The following is a 13,834-nucleotide window of genomic DNA, read 5'->3' on the forward strand; positions in this document are numbered from 1 at the left end:
AAGAAAAGTTTTTATTAAAATGCCTGCAGTTGCAGAACTAATGGACTAAACAGAACGACAAATGAATGTCTCTACTCTCCCCATTTAAATGTTTAGGCCTACATAAAAATAATTTTAAAAAGAAGAGTAGAAAAATAATTATGTCATTAAAAATGTATTATAAAATTATTATAAAAACTTCCTTATAATTTAGCCTATATGTAAGTAGCTTACAAATCAATTTTAACCTTTAATATTATAAAGATGTACCAGCTGTGGTTCCCTGTATAGTTTACAGCATTAGTTGAGAGAGATTTTTTTCTTTGAGGAAATTTGCCATGTACTGTACCTAATAGGCCCCAAGTTAATCAATACCTAATTGAAGGTTATCAAATCAAAATCAAATCGCAAGCTTTTGAATCAAAATCGCATTCAATTGTGAAATTAGTGTCAATGCTTAGCCCTACAGTGCCAATATTATTTTTCTTTTTTACTTGAAGCAAATGTTTTTTCCTTTTCTTTTCTTGTCAGAGTGCACCAGAATGCTTTGTTTACATGTTAAAATCCCAAAAATCTTCTCCTGAGGGAGGATGCCCCCAGACTCCCCTACAACAGTTTAGTTTGTACACACCTCTTTTGACTTTCAGATATGTTTAGAAATTAAATGATTTTTTTTCTAGTGATAATCTATAGTGATTTATTTCAAAGTGAAAACATTGCTAGTGGCAGGTACACATATAAATCAGTGAATAATATGAAAAGGAACAGAGATAATGAGTAGCAGCTGTCAGGTTACTAGAGTCAACAGATCAACCCCTCATACAATCCATGACCAAAAGCTGAGACTCTATATCATGCCGGTAAAGGGCATTATAGAAGAATCGCACAGGTCACGACTTGACTGACAGCATCCTTTGAAGGGTAGCTACACTGCTGAGAAGAAAAGTTTTTATTAAAATGCCTGCAGTTGCAGAACTAATGGACTAAACAGAACGACAAGTTAACACATCTCTACTCTCCCCCTCAGGATAAAAAACCTGGCAACCTAAACGCCTGCCGCCCTCCCTTGGTAATGCTTAAAAGCTGTGGTAAAGAATCAGATATTCACAGAGTCTAGACTCGCTTCTTCGAATCGTACATGCACACCTACATAAGCGCTGACAGACACAGACTCCCACACATAAACACTGTGAGCATGGCAGACACCTCCACCAGGCGGAGAGGGAACCAACAGACTGATCTAAGTCCTGAAGAGAGAGGCCAATGGGCAAACAAGATTGAATTTCTGCTGACTGTAGCCGGAGCTATCATTGGGCTTGGAAATGTCTGGAGGTTCCCATATCTTTGCTATAAAAATGGAGGAGGTAAGTAGTTTTGGACAATACACCTGATAATTGCTGGTAGAGTTGATTAGGGTTTTGATTTTACTTGTGATCAAATCATTGCCTGATTTTTTTTTTTTTTAATTTACATTGTACTTCACTATTAAAAAATGACTTTAAAAAGAGATTAGGATTTGTTTGTGCTATAAGCCTATGACTTAATGTATGTGATTTTGTTTGTCAGTTTACATAATACATTACTGTGATTTTTTTGTATACTGTACACAGTATACAATCAGTTAACATATTCATATCCGTCATATGCAAGTTGCTTTTGTATTCCATAGGTGGCTAACTTTAAACATAAAAATCATAAAAAAATACAAAATGTTAAACCTTTTTGCTAAACACTATTCTATATGACATTTTTGAGGTTAGGTTTACTTTTATAAATAATTTTTTAATTTATATATGATCCTGATGTTCTGTACTTTATAAAGTAAAAGAAATGAATGTGACGAGGTCAGAAATGTTCAATAAAAACATTTATATCTCAAATTGAATTGGGGGATTCCACGAGAAACCAAATGATACAGCAACTGAGTATGTATGGTGCTGGATGACAGTTATACTGGACATCATGGACCTCCTGTAGATGTATGTAGGACTATATACTAAACTTTCACTTTAAGTGATTACCATCTCTTAAATCCATAGGGGCTTTTTTCATTCCATATGTCCTGTACCTGCTTACTTGTGGCATCCCGCTTTTTGTGCTTGAGACATCTTTGGGTCAGTACACCAGTCAGGGAGGCATCATGTGTTGGAGAAAGATCTGTCCTCTGTTTGAAGGTGGGTTGCTCACTTATCAATTAGTATGCATTATGTGATGCTTCCTAAGTGGAATGCTGTACTGATTGTAATGCAGATTTGCAACTGCATTTTTAAAGTTGCAGAAACTAATTATCACCCATTAAAAAACTAATTTAGTGACCCCCAACACCAATCTTTTGTTGCTAACTGTTAAAATAATAATAATAAAATATACTAAAATAGTAACAAATGCTTAAAGTCCCCGTGATGAAAATCAAGTTTTTAATGTTGTTTATATGTCTATGTGGTGTTTTTAAGATGCTTTAAGACAAGCCATGTGCAAATTCATAGTCACCATCATTGCTGAGTATTTTTCTCTTTAAAACTGCATTAAACCGAAGACAGTCTTTGAAATCTCTGGTGTTTCTGACGCCACAATCTACCCTGTAACCAATCACATCAACGTGGTGGCGGGCTTCAGCATATCATTAACTGACAGAGTAAGGGAGTCTCAAAAAAACATTATCCCAGTATAATTTTTCTGTTGATATGAAATCGGGTAGATTTAGCAACAAGGTTATTATGATGAACTAGGCTATATGCCTTTCTCCACTGACGTTCTGTTCAAAGCGTTTCTAAGGATCGACGCCAGCCGATTTTGCCGGGGCTTCAGCCCCGAATGTTTTGAGTCAAGCCCCGAATGTAATGACTGTCACTGAGCAAATATGAAACTGGACAATAGCCTATGTAAACCCCCGAAATCATAAGTTGCTTCATTTCATTGCGCTTTGGCTTTGCATATACTGCATACAGCCTGTAAAAATAGACCTTAAAAATAATCTAGCCTATAGAATACATTTCTTTGCTGTCGGTAGCCTATGGGCTACTCCGTTTCTTCCTCTCTGTTGAATATGCAGCAGGTAGGGGAGGAGCTAGCACAGTCAACCGCAAGAGTGCGAGACAGTCAGCAAGCAGGAATTTCAGGTTAGAGGTTTCTTAACAGTGCTCTCAAAATATAATTTTTCTAAACACATCTCTCTATTAAAATACGTTAAGCAGTTCAATACCGCTTTTCTACAGTATCCGACCATACACCGGCCGCGCTTTCTCTCTCTCTCGCACATTTGCGCACGCGATCAGCTGGTGATGATCAAAATAAAAGCTCAAGGATTTATCTTTTAAAAAGAAATTAGTACAAAAGTATTGTAAAAAAAGATGTTTGAACCCTTTTTAATGTCCAGGTACAAGTCAATGCTGTTTCTTTGTTCAATTTGCACACTGTACATGTGTTGAAGCTCTTAATTTTGAGTTTCCAGAGAGCACCAGATTGATGCATTTAACCTTAAAATGTACAAAATTTTCTCCAGGGGGGGCATACCCCCCTAGAGCTGGTACGTTCAATAAAGTTTTACAAATTACAGTTTCAAATAATATACATTTTCTGAACAACAATACGACTTTCATGTCAGTAAAGCTGTTAATAGAAAATTAAAATGTCTTTGGACAAACATAAATTTGGGCTAAGCCCCGAATGTTTACAATGTCTGGCTCGCCCCTGGTTAGAAGACAGCTATCTTCTAATTGTAAACATGGTTTGTGTAGCATTAGCAATACGTTATGAGCTGTTTGATAGTCAAGCAAAACGCTATTAATTACCGTTATGTGTACGACGTTGTAAAAAGCGATACCATTTGTGAAGTGTTTACCTCAGGAAGTTGACCGAGTGGATACATGGTGCGTTCCAAACGGGATATATCGCCCTCCGAAGGGCACTTCGGAGTGAAAATAATCATGGCCGCCATATTCAAGGGTCGTTCTAAACCGAAGTTCTCAAAACTGGCCACTTCAAAGGGCCCTTCGGAATGAAGGATTTCGAAGGGTACAACTGATGGACACTTCGGGCCCCCATGATCCTTTGCTCATCACAAGGAAGCTGTTTGATGTCACAGAATGGGTACAGGAGGTTAGGAGTTCGATTTTACCTATAAATGTATGTATAGTATTTTTCTATACTGCTGTAATATTTATACGATTATATTTGGTACATTATTATGGTCAAAACGATTGTACTTAAACAAAAAATACTTTACAGCTCTCTTTATCAGTCCATTCAAATGTTTAAAATACATAGACACAATATAAATGGTGCGATAAACCTAAAATAAATAAATAAATAAATAAACTAACGTTAAACAAAGGGCGCAGCTTGCACAATCTACTACTCTTTGATTGTCTCGTTAAGATGACGCTGAAGTGCGTTCCAAAAAAAAAAAAAGTTTTTTGATCCCTCCACCCTTCGAAGCTTTCACTCCGGAGGGTAAACCCTTTGAAGGGATTAGGGCCTAGGGATGAGCCCTTCCGAATGGAACGCAGGGCTAGTCTGAGCTCGTACGATTAAGTGGAGGCGGGGCTAATTATCATATTCAAAGATCTGTGTATATTAAATGAGACAAGGGCGTAGAGTTACATTCAAGCTATTTTAAGGCATTAAGAATTTTTTTCACAAGAAAATTTTTTTTTTAAATATGTAATTTTGGTGATCAAAAATGAGTTTTAAGGGATAAAATAATTGACTACAGGGGGGCTTTAACTATATATTATTACATTAATCATTGTCCTCTAGCTCTAGTATATATTTCTTTATATTTTTATTGCATACCATATATTATATTATTTCTATTTTCCTAAAATCAGGTAACATTTGTTTAAAAATTTAGTACTAATGTGACTTTTTTCAGGAATGGGTTATGCCAGTCAAATCATTATTGTCTATGGCTCAATCACCTACATCATCATCATAGCCTGGGCTTTCCTGTACCTTTTCTCAGCCTTCAGTGTGGAACTACCCTGGGCCAGCTGCAACAATGTGTGGAACACAGGTACATTTGGTTGAAGGTCATATGTACAGTATGTATGCTTTGTATTACATTTACTTGTACTCATAGGCTAGTAGGCTGGGTTTTTGATGGAGTGCTGGCTCTTCAATCTTTTCCAAAAAAGTTAGTGACAGTAGGACATCTAACTTTAGTTTCAATGTATTCTGGTGGACTTTTATTCAATAGAAATATCATCTGTGTTTTCATTTAACCAGTATTTTCACAGTTCATGAATTTATTGATTCAGAATACATACATACATACATACATACATACATACATACATATAGTTTAGATAATGTATGGTGGTGCCTCATGTGGTACTTTACTTTTTGTTTCACATGCACCACTTTTACCAAACTTTGATGCTTCTGCCAGGATTGGGAGTGGGATATGTATAGAATATTGTATAGCCACTATATATGAACCAGATGTTTAGTGAAATGTATTATAGTATTTAATCAGATTAGGTCTGGGTTTATGGGTTTATTTTGCTATATGTTGTATACCTTTAACAATATTTGTATCTCTTTGTTTTTAGATGCTTGTACTGTGCTTAGTGGGAAGAATTCAAGTTCAGAGTGGGCGTCTCCTCTTAATGCTACTTCCTCTGTGATGGAGTTCTGGCAGTGAGTTAAATCAAAATGCAAAGAACATAGGCTGATAATAAAATAACAATTCATATTTGATTAACATTTTAGAGAGTTTGACCAACATAGAACATCAAACCAGGCCAGAATTACTATTACAGTGTTTTTTATTGGACATGGTGCCATGGAAATATCATGGTATATGAATATGTTTCGCTTGTGTCTTTCTCTGATAGCAGTTCATTTACATGAGATAGCCTACTCACAGTTTTATTATATTGCTGTACGCTTTCTGTATGTTCAGTCACAGAGTGTTGCGGCTGTCTGGTGGAATAGAGCATTTGGGCACAGTAAAGTGGGACTTGGCCCTTAATCTTTTACTAGTCTGGATCGTGGTCTACTTCTGTATCTGGAAAGGCGTCAGATCTACTGGGAAGGTCATAGTCTTTAAAAACATCCGTATTAACTTTTATTAAAAAGCTATGGGCATAAAAAATGTGCAGCAAATGGCTTCAATAAGTAAAGAATTTTAAATCTTTTTATTACCAGTAACAGAACAGACAATTTTCAGCATGAAATACTCAGACGCTCTATATTATTTTTGATTAAAAGTCAATTAACTGCTGTAATGTTATTATGCTTACAGGCAGTCTATTTCACAGCAACATTTCCTTATGTAATGCTCCTGATACTGCTCCTACGAGGCGTCACTCTACCTGGTGCCATCAACGGCATCCACTATTACATGTACCCAGATCTGACACGACTAGCTGACCCACAGGTAAAGACATTAGAGAGCTTGAAATGAGTTAACAGCAAATCTATGCTAACTTAATTGACCATCACAATACATACTGTTTGCTTATTGTGCTTTTTTGATACTCTTTCTGAATTGTCCTGTTTTTTGTTTGTTTGTAAGGTATGGATGGATGCTGGTACTCAGGTCTTTTACTCTTATGCTATATGTCTTGGATACCTCAGCTCTCTTGGTAGCTACAATCAATATAACAATAATTGTTACAGGTGAGAACATTTTATTTGAACTAATAAAATTAATTAATTTCATATGTAGTATAAATTAAAAGTTATTAAATTGAAAGAATAAGACCCTTATTTTTTTTAAAAACATATAGCACAATTTCCACAAAAATATTAAGCAGCACAACCGTGATCAATTGTAATAACAATAAAAAATGTTACTTGTGCAGAATATTAGAATGATTTCTGAAGGATCATGTGACACTGAAGACTGGAGTAATGATGCTGAAAATTCAGCTCTGCCATCACAGGAATAAATTACATTTTAAAATATATTAAAATAGAAAACATTTGTTTAAAATTATAATAATATTTCACAATATTACTGTTTTACTGTGTGGTACAAAGCAATCTCACATTTTTTCAGGAAGAAGGGTCATATTTATAGACATAGTTCAAACACCAATCTCCAGGATGGCTTAAGCATCCAATCATACAACTTAAGAATCAAACCTTACCATGTATGGCATTTCAAGAAATATAATAACAAATAAGAAATGTATGTGTGTAAATGTGTGTGTGTCTTCAACTTCTGGTTGCGTGTGAGAGTGTCAGTGTGTCCAAGGTCTACTACTTCTTGTTTTGTCTAGGTAGGTACATGATGTGCACAATGGAAAATTCCCAAGACACAAAGAAAGTCAAAAAGTGAAGCCCAAGAAATAAGAAATTATTTAACAATGACCACTTTAAATCATTTATGATTTAGTGCGTCACTTTAAAGGAAATTGATAAAGCTGTTTTGTTTTTTTGTTTTTTCAAATAATAGCAAGCAAAATCTAAACACATAATCATAATCTAATGCTGTGATCTATAAACTATTCCAAGAGTTGTCTTAATCATTCCCTGTAAGGATTGTAATATGCATAAAAGCAGTAAAATCAACAGGAAACAACAAATTAAGGTACTTCGCCTAGTTAGAGAACCATTGTCTCATCCCTTTACCCCAGTCATATGCTTCAGGTGGATCAACAATTATGGTTTTCATGTGATTTATCATTCTGACTACACGCTTTGTTGAAAGGTCACATGCGTTTGAAACATTCACAACTCCATTATTACAATTCCATAGCTGAGGTCCTCCTCAAGCTAAAATCTTCATGAGGGTGATTGGCAGGGTGCAGGTCTGATTGCTTTTTACATTGTTCATGTTGATTGTCTTGGCAGCATTGTAAGTTAGAGGGACAACGAACCAGACGCTGTGTATGGCATGACAAATCAGTCCTTGGTGTCCATGTTCTCCGCCATGGCAGCAGACAGAGCACAGACAGTATTCCTGAACAGAATTTCCTCAAATGGGTGGTGTTGTATCCTATCCAGCTTTGCCCTCTGGTGGCAATTAACAGAATCGTAGTCAAAGTTATTGTTACAAGTCCCATTCTGCAGTCCACAAAGTTTTAGGGGATTTTTCTCCAACACTGCCTGTCACTGAACAGCTCTCTTCTCTGATCCTTCCGTGGTCTCCTTGACGTTGTTATGGTAGTCCAGATTAACTAATCAGATCACATATGGACGTAACGCTGCATGTTCAACTCCTTTCCACCCATATGTTTACTCTCCTAGTTAATCTGAACATCCCCCTTTTGGCCTCTCTGGACCTTTATCCCAATATGTTTTCGTTACCTTCCATTTACTGTACGACTCTTTCATGTACCTATAATTCCACTCTGAGTCTCCCAACCCCCCATTAATCATCAAATTTGCACTTTCCATATCCCCTGGCTTAAAAGAGCCTTCTTCGGGGAAATGATCCAATTTTATTTTTCCCTGAGTCCACCCCTTTAAATTTGATAAATAGGGTTCAGTCTAATATCGACAATTATTTCCAAACATCCAATTTCCGGGGTGTCTCATCTTGTATTGGTCTTGATATCTTTTGACCCATCCTTCACCTAATCACAATTTTGATTTTTAATTTGTCACACCACACCAAAGGGGTCTCTTTATAATTCTTTAATTATTCAGCCAATTTTATTAATTCATCAAACAGAATATTCCCATCAACACTTTGTTTTCCGTCAGAGCGGATCTAAACGAACACTGGAGGGATAACCAAAATATTTGTCAGGTAGCTGTGCGTTTAAACAGTACCCTTACAGACAAATTTTCCTGGACTAACTCTTAGAGCTCCATCCAAGGATAACACTACCTATTATGAGATGAGATCAATCAATCCTACCACCACAGAAAATTATTAAAAACATCTTACCTGTGATGAAGGATGACCTCCCAGTCCCGTGTTTCTTGGTAATATCCCGGACGAGCCCCCAAACTGTTAGACCAATTTGCTGTTTTTTTCTTCTTTTGAGCCAGTACACAATAGACACAATAAACTAATGTTAGTGATGTAAAAATATTCCTACAGGGACTCTTTCTACCTCTGCTTGCTGAACAGTGGAACCAGTTTTTTGGGTGGATTTGCCATTTTCTCTGTTCTGGGTCACATGGCACAGGAACAGGGGGTGGACATATCCCTTGTGGCTGAGTCAGGTAAGAGAAAACGTTTGAATTTTTCTCTTGAAATATTGCAACATACCAAATAAATGATCAAATTGAATTTTAAATGGAATAACATTGTTTTAAAACTGTCTCATTGTCACTGCCTTAATTTAATCGTCTTTGTTAATCAAAAAAAAGCAGACACTATTACTTGTTGTCCTTATAGATTTCAGTTCACATTCCCATTGCAAGTGCCATTTTCAGTTGTGGCATTCTGTCTTAATAAAATAATTTCAACTCAAATCAATATACAATCTTTATTTATTTATTAGTAGCTATGTAGTTAGTGGGATAATGTATGAATACTGTAAGAGGCTCTAGGTGGTATTGGTCTTTGTACCTCCTTCCTTGGCTATCGTTAGGTCCAGGACTGGTGTTTATAGTGTACCCTCAGGCGGTGACAATGTTGCCATGGTCTCAGTTCTGGGCTGTGTGTTTCTTCATCATGATCATCCTCTTGGGCTTGGACAGCCAGGTTAGACCCTCTTCTCTTTCTACACCTAACATCTGTTGCTCTGCTCTCCCCCCTGTTCCTGCCTCCCCATCCAATGTCCTTTCTTGTGTCACTCAGTTTGTTGGACTGGAGAGCATAATGACATCAGTGACAGACATGTTTCCCACTGTGTTGAGACGTGGCCACAGAAGAGAGATGCTGCTTTTAGGGATTTGCCTTGTCTGTTACCTGATGGGCCTCTTCATGATCACAGAGGTGGGCCAAAGACAATTCAAACTGGAATATATATAATATATATTAGGTGTAACGAATGTAGCGGTTATTAATCAATTTATGGATGAAATATGAATATAATAATTCATAAGGTTATGAATAAATTATGATTAATATATCGACCCAACAGGGAATTAAACATATATTGTGAATCAATTACAACGAATTATAATCAATTACATATATGATTAGTTCGGGTTTAATAATTATTTAGAGAAACTGTTCGTTTGTCCAGCAAACTAAGCCCTTCACAGAATATTATAAACAGAGTTATTCTCTGGCCATGAAAATAACTTGTTATTATAGCATCAAAGCATAAAGCGATCGAAAAACGTTAAAGTGACTTGGTCTTTAGTTGAAAGAACAAACAGAACAATCGAGCGTGAATAACGTTTTAATATATGCAAACTACGAATACAGAGGTTATACGTCTAAATATATATACAAGAATATACACACCTATGTACAAGAGTGGAAGTAGAGAAGGAAAGAGAGAAGGCAAGTAGCAAATTCACAACCAGTCCTAAGCCAGCACGGAAATCAGTTTCATCATCTAAGATTGAGAAACGGCAGTATACTTGCATTGGTTGTGTGTGTCGAATTTCAGGTTAGCGCTGGTGCAGTTCGTTGGCTTCCTCCGTTCCGCGGGAAGGTTCGAACTGAGGACTTGAGAGTGAGTTTCGCTGGAAGATGGCGGTCCCAAAGCTGAGCGCGATGGCAGCGCGTGGTCACCGGAGATGTCCAGGAAAAACGTGCACGAGATGCTCGTGAGACAATCGGGAGAGAACACACAAGAAATTGTGCGTCTTTGCTTTTATGACAGATAAACCGACACACCTCCTTGAGGTGGGGTAGCCAATAACATGGTTGCAAAGTTGGCGGGAAAGCTTTCCCTTTGTTTGGCCTCACGACTTAATCTGCATGATTTATGATCAGATTTCGAAATGGAGTGCGTTCTTCACAGTATCATTAAACACATAGAAAAATACATTTGTCAGCTGTGTGACATATCTCTGTGAATAGCTCGTGTCCGGAGCTTTACGGAGAGATCGAACTCGGTACATCAGAAATGCCTATAAAAGAAGTTATGGTTTACAGACAGAATTCTATCATTAAAATGCACACTAGCACAAATACACTCATTTAAACACTAGGAAACATACAGGATGGGTATATGTTGTATGTGTGTGTGTTTTGTGTGTGTGCCCGTGTGTGTGGGTGTTGGAATGTGGATCTGGTCAGTTTCTTGGGGGGGGGGTGCTCCTTTTGAAGTCACCAAAGTGAGGAAGTTGCAGTTTTCTGTTTACCCTCACAGGTCCACAAACCTGCCGAAAGTCACAGTCGTCCGGAGCCGAGTTAGTGATTAACAAAAGTTCATCAGGTTAAAAGCGTTCTGAAAACTCCAAAGTTTATTGACTCTGAACGGATCCATCCAGACGTTACATAGGGGAGTAACAGTACATGTATTCATCCCGAACCTTCACGGTTTGGTGCATGCAGTCAGAATACAGTCAGTCACAGGCGATCCACACTCCAATCCAGAAGGGGGTGCGCACAACAACACACAGCTGTTTGCTAACCGCCAAAACAGGAAAAGTGTTAAAAGTGTTATAATTGATTTTTTTAAAGAGAGAGACACAATTTGTTCAATAAGCCACTGTTTAATAAAATAGAAGAGAAAAAAAGCAATTGTATGTTTACTATTCTCATTCATGTTAAAAGAATTGTAGTCCATGGCTTGGCATTTTGTTTTATTATAATATCATTTAAAATCTTAAAAAATGTATCCTGCTTTATGTTTCACAGGGTGGTCTGTACATCATACAGTTGTTTGATCATTATGTGTGCAGTGGAGCCACTCTCCTGTTCCTGGCTACTTGTCAGTCTGTGGCCATTGGCTGGGTATATGGTGAGTAGTCTACATTTAAATCAGCCTTAAAGATGCCATCAAACGTTTTTTTACAAGATGTAATATAAGTCTAAGGTGTCCCCTGAATGTGTCTGTGAAGTTTCAGCTCAAAATTGCCTTTTTTATCTGCCTATTTTGGGGCATCATTAACTATGCACCGATTCAGGAGCTGCTGGCCCTTTAAATCTTGAGCTCCCTGCCCATCGAGCTTGTGACTCTATAATACAGTGCATTTACAAAGTTCACACAGCTAATATAACCCTCAAATGGATCTTTACAAGATGTTCGTCATGTATACTGCATGCATGCTTCTGGTCATGTGAGTATAGTATTTATTTGGGTGTTTTTGATTCTAAACGAGTTTGATAGTACTCCGTGGCTAAAGCTAACATTACACACTGTTGGAGAGATTTATAAAGAATGAAGTTGGGTTTATGAATTATACAGACTGCAAGTGTTTAAAAATGAAAATAGCGACGGCTCTTGTCTCCGTTAATACAGTAATAAACGATGGTAACTTTAACCAACAGTAGCCTACATTAGCAACATGCTAAAGAAACATTTAGACAGACAATTTACAAATATCACTAAAAATATCATGATATCATGGATCATGTCAGTTATTATCGCTCCATCTGCTGTTGTTATTGCTTGCTTACCTTGTCTGATGATTCAGCTGTGCACAGATCCAGACGTTACTGGCTGCCCTTGTGTAATGCCTTGAACATGGGCTGGCATATACAAATCTTGGGGTCATACATATTAATGATCCCGACTGTTACATAACAGTCGGTGTTGTGTTGAGATTCGCCTGTTCTTCGGAGGTCTTTTAAACAAATTAGATTTATATAAGAAGGAGGAAACAATGGAGTTTGAAACTCAGTGTATGTCATTTCCATGTACTGAACTCTTGTTATTCGACTATGCCAAGGTAAATTCAATTTTTAATTCTAGGGCACCTTTAAATTGTACTTACTACTGCTGTCTCTCTCCAAGGTGCTGACCGATTCTATGAGAACATAGAAGACATGATTGGCTACAAACCCTGGCCTGTGATGAAGTATTGCTGGCTCTATGCCACCCCCTCTATTTGTGTAGTAAGTGTGTTTATATATGAAATCATTTTTATAATACATACATGTTCTGATCAAACCTGTATTGTCAATTATGTCCTGTAGGGCACCTTTATTTTCTCTCTGGTCAAGTACAGTCCCCTGAAATTTAATAACAAATATGTGTATCCATGGTGGGCATACGGTATCGGCTGGTTCCTGGCTATATCCTCTCTCTCCCTCATCCCCATCAACATGTTCTACAAACTGTACAAGGGAAAAGGAACCTTCTGGGAGGTAGGTGTTGTCTCTCTTTCTCACCCATATTTAGACTCACTAAACATGTGTGGGTTCCAAGGATTAATAGTAATTAATAGTCAAGATTAATACCTGAAAAAAGAATTTTATATATATATATATATATATATATATATATATATATATATATAATATTATAAACAAATATATTCACACGGTCATCTGATTTTATTATCTAATACATTTTATTTTATTTGTTATTTTTGAACATTTTATTTCAACAATATTATATAAATGTCTGGAAGTGTTTCTGAAACATTTAGCAGAACCAGCAGGCAACTGATCCACAACAGGAATGAATTTCTTTCATTTCCTATGGGATGAAATATAAGAGATAACTTAATAATGTTTTTGTGTGTGTTGCCCTCAGCGTCTCCAGTTGGCTTGCACTCCAGCAGAGGATCTACCTCAATCTCACAGACCTTCACCACATCATTACACTCTGTCATCCTGTACAGACAGAGAAAAGACCCCCGACAACCTTTAATGCTCAGCTGCCATTAAGTCAGTTCTCCCTAGATTTGTAAAGGGTTAGTTCACCCAAAGATTAAAATTCTGTCATTAATTACTCACCTTCATGTTGTTCCACACCTGTAACATCTTTGGAGCCCAAATAAAGATTTTTTTGATGAAATCTGATGGCTGTATGATTCTTCAATAGACAACAATTTAACAACCATTTTCAAGGTCCTGAAAGGTACTAAAGACATTGTT

At 36.9% G+C, this 13,834-nt stretch overlaps 1 protein-coding gene across 1 annotated transcript; it reads left to right on the forward strand.

Annotated features, from left to right (window-relative positions):
• The first annotated feature begins 1,174 nt into the window (after positions 1-1,174).
• slc6a11a (solute carrier family 6 member 11a) lies at positions 1,175-13,607 on the forward strand. The gene is made up of 14 exons (XM_067374762.1): positions 1,175-1,343; positions 2,019-2,153; positions 4,853-4,993; positions 5,532-5,619; positions 5,885-6,017; positions 6,227-6,361; positions 6,500-6,603; positions 8,981-9,105; positions 9,477-9,589; positions 9,686-9,823; positions 11,648-11,750; positions 12,747-12,847; positions 12,929-13,099; positions 13,491-13,607. Exons 1-14 carry the CDS (start codon positions 1,175-1,177, stop codon positions 13,605-13,607), a joined length of 1,773 nt encoding a protein of 590 aa, XP_067230863.1.
• The last annotated feature ends 227 nt before the right edge of the window (positions 13,608-13,834 follow it).

This window comes from Chanodichthys erythropterus, chromosome 21, assembly GCF_024489055.1.
Source record: "Chanodichthys erythropterus isolate Z2021 chromosome 21, ASM2448905v1, whole genome shotgun sequence".
In the NCBI taxonomy this organism is placed as follows: Eukaryota; Metazoa; Chordata; class Actinopteri; order Cypriniformes; family Xenocyprididae; genus Chanodichthys; species Chanodichthys erythropterus.